Raw genomic sequence first — 12,893 nt, forward strand, 5'->3', positions numbered from 1 at the left:
TGTGTGTGTGTGTGTGTGTGTGTGTGTGTGTGTGTGTGTGTGTGTGTCTATGTTTGAGAATTGATCCCAGGGCCAGTACAAGCGCTACCATTTGAGACTTGCCACTCTCCGTGGCTGCAGTGGTTTGAACAAGACCCCCCTGCCCGGAAGTTTCTGGCATTTTAATATTTGGTCCCTAGTTGGTAGCTGTTTGGGGAGGATTAAAATATATGCCCTTTCTAGAGGAAGTATATCACTGAAGGGGAGCTTTGAGGTTTCAAACAACTCGAGTTCTCTCTCTCTCTCTCTCTCTCTCTCTCTCTCTCTCCTGTTTGTGGTTTGAGATGTGAGCTCTCAATCTGCTGCTCCAGCCAGCATGCTTGCGGCTGCTTGCTGCCATGCTGGCCCACCATGATGGACTCTTATCTTATCCTTCTGTAACTGTAATCCCAAAAGAAACCCTTCCTTCTACAGGTTGCTTCAGTCATGATGCTTTATCATGAAAATAAAAAAGTCTGTCAATGGGCTGACGGGTTGTCTCCCTTCAACTTCACAAACCCTTGGGAGGAGGAAAGTTACTACCCTGAGCCAAGGCAGGCAAAGAACTAAGGAACCAACCCATTTTGTGATAGCTGAGAAGATTCAGTCCGGCCCCCTATCATTCTAGCCCTGCTCTTTCCAGCCCTGCTCTGCTACATCAAACATTACACTGGGATCTGGGTAGAGTATGCTTACAAGTATGCAACCACCCTGCCCAGTGGGTACCAGACCCCTTTTGTGAATGAAGAACTGGGGCTCTGAGGGAACGAATAATTTGCTTATAGTCATACAGCCAGGCTTTTAAATGTCCTGGTTAATGAAGGAAATGATGATTCCCAAAGGGAGATAAACTTCACCATCTGAGGACAAGATGGGCACGTGTTGCCCATGGCATGGGAGGAAAACTGGGTTCCTGAGAGCCTTGTGAAGGAGCCCTATACCTTACTCCCTCTTCTCACTGCATTTTGACTCGTTACTATTTTACTATTTTTTTCAATTTTGTGTGTAGGTGTGTGTGTGTGTGTATGTGTGTGTGTGTGTGTGTGTGTGTGTGTGTGTGTGTGTGTTCTTGTATCTCATATGCACATAAGTGCAAGTGCCCACAGAGACCAGGGGCATCAGATTCCCCTGGAGCTGTTTGATGTAGGTGCTTGAACTGAACTCAGGGCCTCTGAAGGAGCAGCAAATACCCTTAACTACAGAGCCATATCTTCAGCCTTTCAATGTACATTTTGAAAGTTAATAACTAACCAAGCTGTACATCCAAGAGCCACGCCCAATGTGAACATTATTGAATGATGGGCATCTCAGTAGTCTCGTAGGTTTCTTCCTAACCACACCCCTCCCACCCACCAAGGTAATGCATGGTGAGTCACGTTGTGATCATCTCTTCACTTTGCTTTACAGTATCTGCATGGGGCAATGCATTAGTTTCACTAGTTTATAAACTTTGGTTAAATGGTTCACATAACATGAAATCTTTCATTTGGTACCTTTTGCTCAGCATCACAGCTGTGAGATTTACCCAGATCATGCAGCTGTAGATTTTTCCTTCTCATTGCACGTTTCTTGAATGACATAATTCATTGATACACCTATTTGGGCCCTGGCTTTTCTCCTTGTACTTTTTAATACATTCTAGGATTAAGCCCTTCATGTGTTAGATGGACTTCAATTGTCTTCTCCCAAAATGTTTCTTTTGTCCCTTGGTCAGAAGGTATTCTCAATGTCATTTAATGTTTTATAATTTTCATTTATGATTAGTGCTTTTTGTGTCTTATTGAAGAAAAAAAATTTTCTATCATGCGTATACAAATGTTTTCCATGGTTGAGAGTTTGGTATAGCTAGCTGGGTTAGGGTGCTTGACTTTACACAGGATACAAAACTTGACCTCCAAAGTGATTTGCTTTTCCTTTTTGTATTTATGTTTTTAATTCACAGAGTTATTGGTAATATAAAGACCAAAGTTCATTTCTCCCAAAATGGATACTTAATTGTTCCATTTACTAAAAGTTTCACCATTACCCTACTTGTTTAGAACAGCTCTTCTAGCCCACTGATTCAGTATCTATATATAAGTGTTATCTGTGACCACCTGTTTACCTAGGCTTGAAACTGTATTGCACCACCTTGATTATTGTACCTTACAAATGAGTGGCCTGGCTAGTCTTGACATTCCATACTCATTTAAGAATTAATTTGTCAGCTTGGCTGTGGTGGTGCACAACTTTAGCCCCAGCATTTGGGAGGTAGAAGCAGGTGTATCTCTGAGTTTCGAGTCCAGTCTGGTTTATGGAGCAAGTACCAGGACAGCCAGGGCTGTTACATAGAGTGACCCTGTCTCAGAAAAAAGAATTAATTTGTCACAATCAGAACATATCTGTAAATTGTGATTGGGTTTACAATGAACCTACAAAACAGTCTAGAGCAGCAGTTCTCAACTTGTGGGTAACAACCCCTTTGGGGTCACATATCAGATATTTACATTACAATTTATAACAATAACAAAGTTACAGTTATGAAGCAGCAATGAAAATAAACTTATAGCTGGGGGTCACCACAACATGAGGAACTGTATTAAAGGGTCACAGCATAAGGAAGGTTGAGAACCACTGATGTAGAGGGTTCTGACAAGCTTTATGACCTGGATTCTGCCAATGATCAGGTTTTGTATTATTTTCCTAAAAGAGACTTGTCCCTTGTTGTTAATTTCTAAGTTGTTTATGAATGGTTTATTAAAATTTTCTTTGTTGTCAGCATATAAAAACATATTTTGTGGTGCTTGTAATGGAACCATGGTCTCATATCTGTTAGGCATTCTACAACTGAACTACAGCCCCAGCCAAAGCAAAAACAAATAAACAACAACAACAACAAAAAACCAAATAACCCCCTTTTTTTTTCTTTTTGGTTTTTTGAGATGAGGTTTCTCTGTGTAGCCTTGGCTGTTCCAGAACTCACTCTATAGACCAGGCTGGCCTCAAACTCAGAGATCCACCAGCCTCTGCCTCCCAAGACCTAGGATTCAAGGCATGAGCCACCACACCTGGCCAAAAGAAACAAAAAACAAAACAGAAAAACACAGTTTTAAATATAGATTTTTGTATCCAAAAATTTTTCTACATACCTAATGGTATAACCTACAAAAAAATGACAATTCAGTTCCTTGTTTCCAATGTTTAAATGTTTTCTTCATCATAAATTTTTATTACATCTATGTATGGAGGAGGACATGTGTTACAGCATATGTGTGAACGTCTATCCTTCTACCATATAAAACCCAGAGATTGAACTCAGGTCATTAAGCTAATGACCTGAGGACCCAGGACCTCTGGAAGAACATTAAGTGCTCTTAACTGCTGAGCCATCTCTCCAGTTCCTACACTTTTGTTCCTTTAATATGCTAATAAGGTATCTGTACTGTTTCAAATATTAAATTACATGACCTATCAGAGATAAATCCAACTTGGTCTTCCCCCACCCCAAGTTTTTCGAAATAGTGTTTTGCTATAAAGCCAAGACTGCTCTTTCTGTTATTGTGTTGTTTGTTTTGAGACAGGGTTTCTCTGCATAGCCTTAGCTGTCCTGGACTCACTTTGTAGACCAGGCTGGCCTCAAACTCACAGAGATCCTCCTGCCTCTGCCTCCCAGAGTGCTAGGATTACAGGCATGTGCCACACAGCCTAGCTTGTCAAGACTGATCTTGAACACATTCTGTAGCAGAGGCTAGCCTCAAAGTTGCAATCCTCCTTCAACTTACAGAAAGCTGAGGGCAGAGGCATACACCATCATGTCTGGCTCAACTTGGTCATCTTAGACTTTTTTAATTCAAGACACAGTTTCTCTGTGTAGCCTTGGCTGTCCAGGAACTTGCTCTGGACTTGATCAGGCTGGCCTCGAACTCACAGAGCTCTGCCTGCCTCTGCCTCCCCGAGTGCTGAGATTAATATCATGTACAACCACAGCCTGGCTATCTTAAACCTTTTTAAAACATATATTGGACTTAGCAATTATTTAAATTAGAATATTTTTGTCTATGTTCATGAATGAGATGGTTTTGTTGGTATTCATTTTTAGTTCATCAGGTTTTAAAAACATCAAGATCCTATCAGCCCCATTAAATGAATTGAGCATGTTCTCCTTTTCTAAATCATGGAATTACTTTTGAAAAGTGGAGTTATTTGTTTTGGGTCTTAAAACAGCAAAGCTATCTGGGCCCAGAGTTTTTATGTAGGAAAACTTCTGTTTCTTCAATGGTTATAAAATAACTCATAATTTTCTGCTCCTTTTTGGGACACATTTCATAAGTTATACGCTGATAGTAATTTGTCTACTTTTTTTTTAAACAATTTGACATAAGGAACACTTTAAAACAATCATAAAATTATCAAATAAAAGCCAAGTATGGAATCCTAGTTAGTACCTGAGAGGCTAGGGCAAAAGAATGGAAAGATCAAGGCCAGCCTGGGGCTACTGTTGTTGTAAAAAAAAAATGATGAGTGTTGAGCTATATATTATTTATTATTAGCCCCATGATTATCACGACGGTATTATCTAACCTGCTATCACAATTAATAAGACACAGACACCTGTTAGATTTTATAATTGCCTTATTTACCTTGGGCTGGGCAGATATTCCTACTACACTGTCTGAATCAACTCACCATGATCCATTTCCCAGCCCCCATCCAATGCCATCCTCCTTAACTATCCTATCTTCTCTCCAAAATCTTTTAAATGCTTGCTTTTATTCTTTATCTGGGCCTTTTCACGGCCCCACAAGGTTTCTTCTCCAGATTAACCCATCGTATCATCCGCCTTCTTCCTCTCTTCCTGTCAAAAGCCTGGGATCCTTAGCCACACCTGCCCCATTCTGCCCTGCCCAGGTATAGGCTGTTTAATCAACCAATCAGGTATGTCTTAGGCAGGTTTACACAAACAAGGATGGGTGTACCCAGCAGGCAGTAACCAGATCTTTAGGGCCAGTAATTAGCATTAGACCAACTTCCAAAAGGTTACATAGCGAAAGCCAGTCTCAATAAATTAAAAAAAAAATCACTCCAGGACAGCCAGGGATACACAAAGGAACCCTGCCTCGATAGATAGATAGATAGATAGATAGATAGATAGATAGATAGATAGATAGGCAAACAAATAAATGAAATAGAAACCCATAGATATCTGAGCATTGATATTTGAGAAGTCAAAATACCCGTTTGAAGCCACACATGGTAATTAATGCTGTAAGCCCAAAACCTGGGTGAGGGTGGGGGAGTGGCTAAAGGAGAAAGAGCATCATTCAAAATTAAGTTAGGCTACAGAGAAATTGTATAAAAAATAATCCTTGCCGGGAATGATGCCCGGCATCATAATCTCTCTGTGAGTCTGAGACCAGCCTGGTCTACAGAGCAAGTTCCAGGACAGCCAAGAGCTGTTGCACAGAAAAGCCCTGTCTCAAAAATAATAATAATCCTTGAAAAACATGTGTGTTGAATTTCTTACTGGCTGGCTTTTGCTTCCAAACCACAAGGCTATTATTCTGACCTGTCCTCCCCTCCACTCTGAGCTGGACTCTTTCTCCCTTTTGGGAACTTAGGCCAGGTACCATATCCTCCAAGATTTCCAGAGTTCCCAACTAGGCTAAGCACCTGTCCTGGGCTATCCCAGTCCATAATACTTAACACCATTAGCACACTGAGCATGCTGCACAGAGATTTCTTTGTGCTTCTCACCCCCACTGGACTGTGAGCTCATCACCCTGTGTCCACAGAGCAGAGAAGAAGCAGTCAGTTGGTCAACATTTGTGAAGGTAAACGGAGATTGTAGCCACAGTTCTCTGTATGTCCTCATATACATGTACGTTCCTTCGTATGTTTCATCCAATGATCAGTTACTGAGCAGATCTACTTGATGGGCACTGTTCTAGAATAGCCAGTGTGCAATGAGGGAAACCAGGAGAGTGTGGCATCCTGGAAACCAAGTGAAGAAAAGGCTGGGAATAGAGATGATCAACTGTCAAATGCTGCCAGGAGGCTATCTACATAAGATGAGATATGGGTTTTAACTGTCGTAACAGCAGCAACATTTTTTAAGTTGTCAGAAAAATATACAGATTGGAACTGTTTCGGAAAGGCATAGGGTAATGGAGGAATAGAAAAAAAAATGGGGAAAGCTACTACAATATTTCTTTTAAGAAGTTTTGATGTACCAGTAGGCATATCTGCTGACACACATCCACAATCCCACTGCTAGGAGGCTGCATCAGGATGACTGTGAGTTCCCAGCCAGTCTGAGACCCGGCTAAATTAATAAGCCACCAAAACAATCACCATTTTTAAAAGGTTTGCTGTAAAGGGAAGTAAATAAATATATTGTGTTTTATTTTTGCTATGCCAAGAGTTTTTATTTGCATGCAATAAATGTATCTAACTTTTCTTTTGAAGCTTCTGAGTTTCCTGTTTGGAGCAGAAATGCAATGTCTGTGGACAACAAATCTGATACAAATTTTTCACAGTTCATTAATTCCTTTCTGGGGCCTTTCCCCATTTTGGGGCTTGAGGGGTCTTCCTGCTGGTGTTACTTTTTTCAGTAACCTCAAAACCTTGTGGCTAATCCATGTCGCTGTATCCACAGCTGACCCCAGCCACCACTGCAGCCACATAACTAACACCAAAACTTCATATGGCCAATATTCTTCCCCTTGGCTCCCAACACAACCACCCATATACACAGACACAGGCTCCCACAGACAAAATATGTACGACCAAAGGACCACATATATTAGGACCACAAGGCAAAGAGAATACAGATCCTCAAGGACACATTGAGGAGGCAGCAGTAGGCATGATCATGGCCATCTCCACTCCCATCATGGACCACGGCCATTCCCTAAAATATGACCACCCTACACACTCAGGCCCAAACAGGAGACCAGCACAGCAAAACACATCATTTCTCAAAGAGCTCTATTGTGGCATATAATAATAGGTACTCTATATAAATTAAATTAAAAATAAAGCTCCAGCAGGTTGCACAGTTTGGCTGTTAATAAATATATCTCTGGGTAATTGTGCCCCAAGACCAGCTCATGACCACTCTCCCTCATCCAGAGAATTATACAAAAATAAATACAGGCTTGGGGTAGGTGGGTGGAGGGGGCATGCCTGATTCCATTCTAAAATGTCTCACACCATCCACCATTCTGTTAAACTCCACAAGTACTACTGCAGGAAGCCTGGTGCTGACAGGAGAGCTCAGAGCTGGGAAGGCCTCTCTCCAGTTGAGCACTCTCAAAACTCAAAGGACCGAAGCTCCTTATTACACAGCTCACAGATCTCATCTCAACTCTTTGGGGATGACAAAGGGACTGTAAATCTTGAGGCCCCAGAGAGGAGGAGACCTGCTGTTGCTGATCCTACAGGTAGCCCCTACGAGAACCAGGCCAGAGAGAGGCACAACACAAGCACCAAAAGGGACATACCACTGTTCAAAGCCACAGGGACCACAACTAGCCCAGCCAGGACACCCAGAGTTTGGGTCAAGGGGCCTCGGAGCTGAGGAGAAAACCCACACACACATTCTGCAGGGGCTGCTGTCATGGGAGACCTCTTTGGGGACTCAAAATTTGGGCTTCTACCCTCTTCATCCTGGGAGTTCGCAGGAGGGTTGGCTACACTAGAAAGACAGACTTCAGTCCCTGTGGGACCAAGGTGGACAGGACTCTGCTCTGGCAAATCTGATACAGAAAGCTCTTGATCAGAAACAGACAGCAAGCTACCTTCCCACTCAGGAGTAACCTCCATCTGGGCTTCTGTCATAGCCTCCCCAGGGGACCTGGTCACCCCAACTATGACCCTATTCACGTGCAAAGAGTTGATGTCCTTGCCCATCCCTTTCTCTGGATCCTCAGCAAACTGACCCTGTGTCCCCAGAACCACAGGGCTGTCACCTTCAGACCCCCCAGCCCATGGAAGCCACACATCTCCCATAGTAGCTACCACAGAGCGGGCCCCAGAGAGGATTTCTGGAGGTGATTCCTTAGGGCTGTCTCCTTCAGGGCTAGAAGGAGTGATAGAGAGCCCCTCTTCATCCTCCCCTTCATCATCAGGGTCTTCAGTGTCCTTGATGAGCTCCACACCGCACCCCAGGCGCGCATAGTGCAGCGTGATCTCCTCGGCCAGGGCACTGTTCAGGGCCCTCTCAGGGCCAGGCCACTTCAAGATCAGGTCACGGTCCGTGAGTGTGCCCAGGGAATGGCTAGGGGATGTCCCCCCATCTGCAGAGCCCTCCCCGCCATCCCCTGCTGCCACAGCAGCCCGCAAGCGGCTCAGGTGAGACAGGTAGAGCTGCTCCAACTCCTGGTCAATGGTGTCTTCACCGAGCAACTCGTCCAACCCACTCACAATCTCCAGACCCCCAGCGGGCTCATCTGTCATAGCCCCCACCATGGGGGCCTTTAAGCCCCCTGCACTTTCCCATGTAGCCTCCACCTGTTGCTGAGTGGGTTCCAGGAAGGTGCCAGTGGCTCTATCACTTGCATCGGGCCCAGAGGCCTGGTCCCTGGGGAAGCCACCCAGTCCACAGATAGATGGGGGAATCCGGATGGCTGGTGCCTGGAGAACCTCTGTAAAAGCCACAGGTGGATTGCTTCTGGAGATGTCACCTTCTTCTTGAGGGTTTCTGTTCACTGTAACTTCAGAAACCTGTTCCCATTGTGTAGATGGGAAGATAAAGCAGAAGAGGAGAGGTAACAAGAAGAGACAATAAGAACAAACACAGTCCCTAGAGTTTTTCAGGCAAAAATATGTTAAAGAACCCCATGTAATTCTCTAACCGCCTGTATATGCAAAGAGCAAAACTCAAACAAGTACAAAGTGACTTCTTTTTCCAGGTGATGACACAAAGTGATTCACTGGGCATCAGTGGGTAACAATCAGTAACAAATGTTAAAATACTTCTTTCTGGACTGGCTGGCTGGGTCACAGGGTGACAGCATTTGCTACCAAACTTGATGACCTGAGTTGGAAAGGAAAGAACCAATTCCTACAAGCTGTACTCTGACCTACACACACACACAAATAAATGTAATAAAAATGTTAATATTTACTTCCTAATTGTTTGTGAAAACAATGCTCAGTTTAGTAGCAACAGTCAGATTGAGCCCCTATCTGAATCTTTAGACATGAGTTTCCACTGCAAGGCGGTGGAATGACTTTAAATGACTTATTTATTGAATAAATATGCTCACTAGTGTTTGGCCTGCCTGCATGTCTGTGTGAGAGTGCCAAATCACTTGGAGCTGGATTACAGACAGTTGTGAGATGTCATGTGGTTGCTGGGACTTGAACCTAGGTCTTCTAGAACAGTCAGTGCTCTTAACCACTGAGCCATCTCTCCAGCCCCAAACCAAGGTTTCTTAATGAGACAGCATTCTCCAGGTGTGGAGCAGGAAAAGTACAAGACCATAATAATATTGTCATAGCAAGATGTGAGGACAGACTCACAGCATAATTCAGAGTGTTTAACAGGTAAAAAGATACAATAAGAAAAAAAAAACTCCTGGCTTCAATGTAAGCATCAAAATAAACAAATACAATAGATTTAAAGTCAACATATACCTTTAGATTCCAAACATATTTGACAAATAAAAAGGAGATTAAGTATGTACACCATGTATCTTTAGAAAAAAAGTTCAGCCAATAAAAGAAGTAGAATGATACAATTTAATAGAACTTAATGGAATTCATTCTATAAGTCAATTTTATAACAATAAAAATTTAACAAATATATTTAGCAAAATTAATGGTTTAGTAAATTTGACTTAATTAAATACTAAAGTGAATAAGGTTAATTAATTAATGAAAATTAGAGTAAGAGGGCCAATGAGATAGCTCAATAGGTAAGGGCACTTGCCACCAAGCCTGACAGCCTGAGTTTGCTTCCTAGAACCAACATGATAGAAGGAGAGAACTAACTCACTCCCACAAGTCGTCCTTTGGCCTCACCACACACACACACACACACACACAAGCACACACCTGTGCACATACATGCAGATACACACACGGTCAATCAATCAATGTAATTTCATTTTTTTAAATAGAGTAAGAAATGCGTTTCTACCCGAATATCATCAGGCAAACTCAGACTCTGTAAAAGTCTACCCGACAAACAGGGTTTAGTGAACAAACTGCAATGAAGAAACTGGGGACAGTAAAAGTAAAGACAAAATACACTGTATCAGCCCGGCAGTGGGGGTGCACTCCTGGAATCCCAGCACTTGGGAGGCAGAGGCAGGTGGATCTCCGTGAGTTTGAGGCCAGCCTGCTCTACAGAGCTAGTTCCAGGACAGCCAGGGCTACACAGAGAAACCAAAGACAAAAAAAAAAAAAAAAAAAAAAAAAGGAGAAAGAAAGAAAGAAAAAGAAATAATACAATGAATCACCTTCTTTGGGTCCTGGGAACACTCATAAGAAAATTGCATCGTTAGCCCAATCACTGATGGGATGAAGGAATGCTGCTAATTTTTGGAGATGTGATTATGGTATGATCTTTAGGGGTTTTGTTTTTTTATGATTATTTTTATGAGAAACAAACTATAGCATTCATGAATTGGATAGTTTATGGATCTTTTTTCTAAAATTATTCCGTAGGAAATGAGAAGTGAAAGGGCTACATTATTAAAGGAGGAATTGACACATGCCAGTATGCATTGAGGCTGGATGATGTGGGTTCATCAGACTGGTCTCTTTACCTTTATATACACATTTACTTTTAATTTTTTAGAAACAAAAGTTAAGACACACACATTTTAAATGTCTCCTCCTCCTCTGCCAACAGCATCATAGTTCACCAGCTTCCTCTTCACTGGTGCCCCCATTTCCACCCTCTTCCAACAGGTCACATTCTTCCTCTGCTCGTGCCCCTCCCTCCCTTGACTCCTCCTCACTAAGAGTAAAAATGCCTAAATCCTCACCTTAGCTCCCATGGCCCCACTCAATCTGTTCTCTGCCACATCTCTGACATCACTCCTCATTCACACTCTCCACTTCCTTCCCTCTACTTCGCCCTTGCTCCTCCTTTCCCACTTTGCCCCTCACTCTCCCTCTCTCCATTTTCCCTTCACTCCCCACCCTCTCCGTTTTACCCTCCACTCTGTCCCATCACACAAACCTTGTTTCTAACATACATTAGTTCAGGCCCCACCTTAGGATCTTGGCACTTGCCTGGAACGTTCTTCTCCAATGGGGTTCATTCTCTCACCTTCAAATTTCCTCTCAAGCCTCACTTCTCAGGCCCCTCTCTCCATTCCCCCCAACACCAATCTCTCACTTTCCCTCTCTCCCTCCAATTTACCTAGGCATTCATCTTCATTTAAAATCTCTCATATTTAAACTATCATTTCATTATGTGTCTGCCCTAACATTTATACCCCATATATATGCCATTAGTGTTGGATTTCCTGTGCCTATAACACAGAACAAGCATTCCCTAAATGTTTGCTAATCAACCATTAAACCCAAGTGAACAGTTTCATCCTTCCCTAACCCCCATCAAATTCTGCATTTCATGATATTGCCCCCCACCTCCACCCCTACCTAGGATAGCCAAGAGCTCCACCAGTAGAGCCAGTTGTGGTCACACTGTGAGCTTCCTATCTAGCTGTTCACACCAAGCTTACAAGGTCCTGCTCACCTTAAGTGTCATCTGGGGCCATGGACGGAGAGGGGTAGGGGCCACTAGGGGACCCAATGACTCTTGAACATCAGGATGTTCTGCCAGAGAGAAGAGAAGGGCAATGTTGAAGCAAGACAGGTATACAAGGAGCCTAATTCTGCTCATCTGAGACTAACTGGAAGTTTGCATTGGAAGCTTTCTGTGACAATCTAAGGAAGTGGTGACCTTTTCCTTTTTATAGAAACAAGGAAGAAACGATTTAAAAAAAAAAAAAACAGGCCACCAGAAAGGTTAGGGGACATAGTGCAGTAGCAGAGCATTTGCCTAGCGCACACGGGCCTAGGTTCTAGCCCCAGAATCAGGAAAAATAATTAAGGTATTAAAAAGGCTAGAATTCTCAAAGCTGGCCAGATGCTTACCCACTAGGGTATTATCATCCATGTTCTTCATCTTCAACTCTTCATCAAGAGGCCTGTTGGTCAGATGAGATAGTATGTAAATCTGACACCCTCAGAGTTCAGTTCTGCCACCCATGGGCACCTTCTGGACCTCTGTGGCAACCCATCTTCACCTAACAGCTGCTATTTCCTCATGATCATAAAAGTCCTACACACCCCAGGAGAAGTTTTACAAAACTTGGAAAACCATAAGGATACAGGAAACAAAACAATCACATATAAGCCAGAGGCAACCACTGTTACTATTTGGAAAATTTCATTCCAGACATTCCCTGAGACCATTTAGATTCTGCAAACATACTTTCACAGCTGGCTTTGTCCATTAAACAGTGAGAAACATCATTACAGACTTTTGCAAACATTGAAAAGCAGCTGATTTGTGCTCCTATCTATGTAGCCATCCCCTTCCTACTGAGTAGCCAGCTTGTTTCATTTTGTGGATACAAACCAAGTACCAACAGGCAGTTTGGGAATCACCTATTTAGAAGTTGTTCCTGACTGGTACAGAAGCCATCTTAGGGAAGGGCAGACAGAAAAGACTGAGGGACACAGGAGGCAGTAGGGGGGAGGAGAGAAGGTAACTGGAAAATGGGAAGGGAATCAGAAAGGCCTGCTGCCCTCTACTTCATCCCTCCTTGGTCCCCATACCAGCCTGCCAGGACCCACCACCTCCTTGTAGGCAACATAGAGAGCAAGGGGAATCAAGAGTAAAAAGGATCAGAGCCAGATATCTGGCCTGC

The 12,893-nt window shown here is 43.1% G+C and overlaps 1 protein-coding gene across 1 annotated transcript; it reads right to left on the reverse strand.

Moving 5' to 3' along the window:
- Positions 1-6,773: 6,773 nt before the first annotated feature.
- Positions 6,774-12,167, reverse strand: LOC129681159 (protein phosphatase 1 regulatory subunit 3F-like; the record flags this gene model as incomplete). The annotated part of the gene is given in 3 exon segments (XM_055613038.1): positions 6,774-8,721; positions 11,714-11,793; positions 12,115-12,167. Coding segments are annotated over 3 exon segments (1,408 nt in total), but the record flags the coding sequence as incomplete, so codon positions are not given.
- Between the last annotated feature and the right edge of the window lie 726 nt (positions 12,168-12,893).

The sequence above is a fragment of the Psammomys obesus genome, unplaced genomic scaffold (assembly GCF_907164565.1).
Source record: "Psammomys obesus unplaced genomic scaffold, mPsaObe1.curated_primary_1811, whole genome shotgun sequence".
In the NCBI taxonomy this organism is placed as follows: Eukaryota; Metazoa; Chordata; class Mammalia; order Rodentia; family Muridae; genus Psammomys; species Psammomys obesus.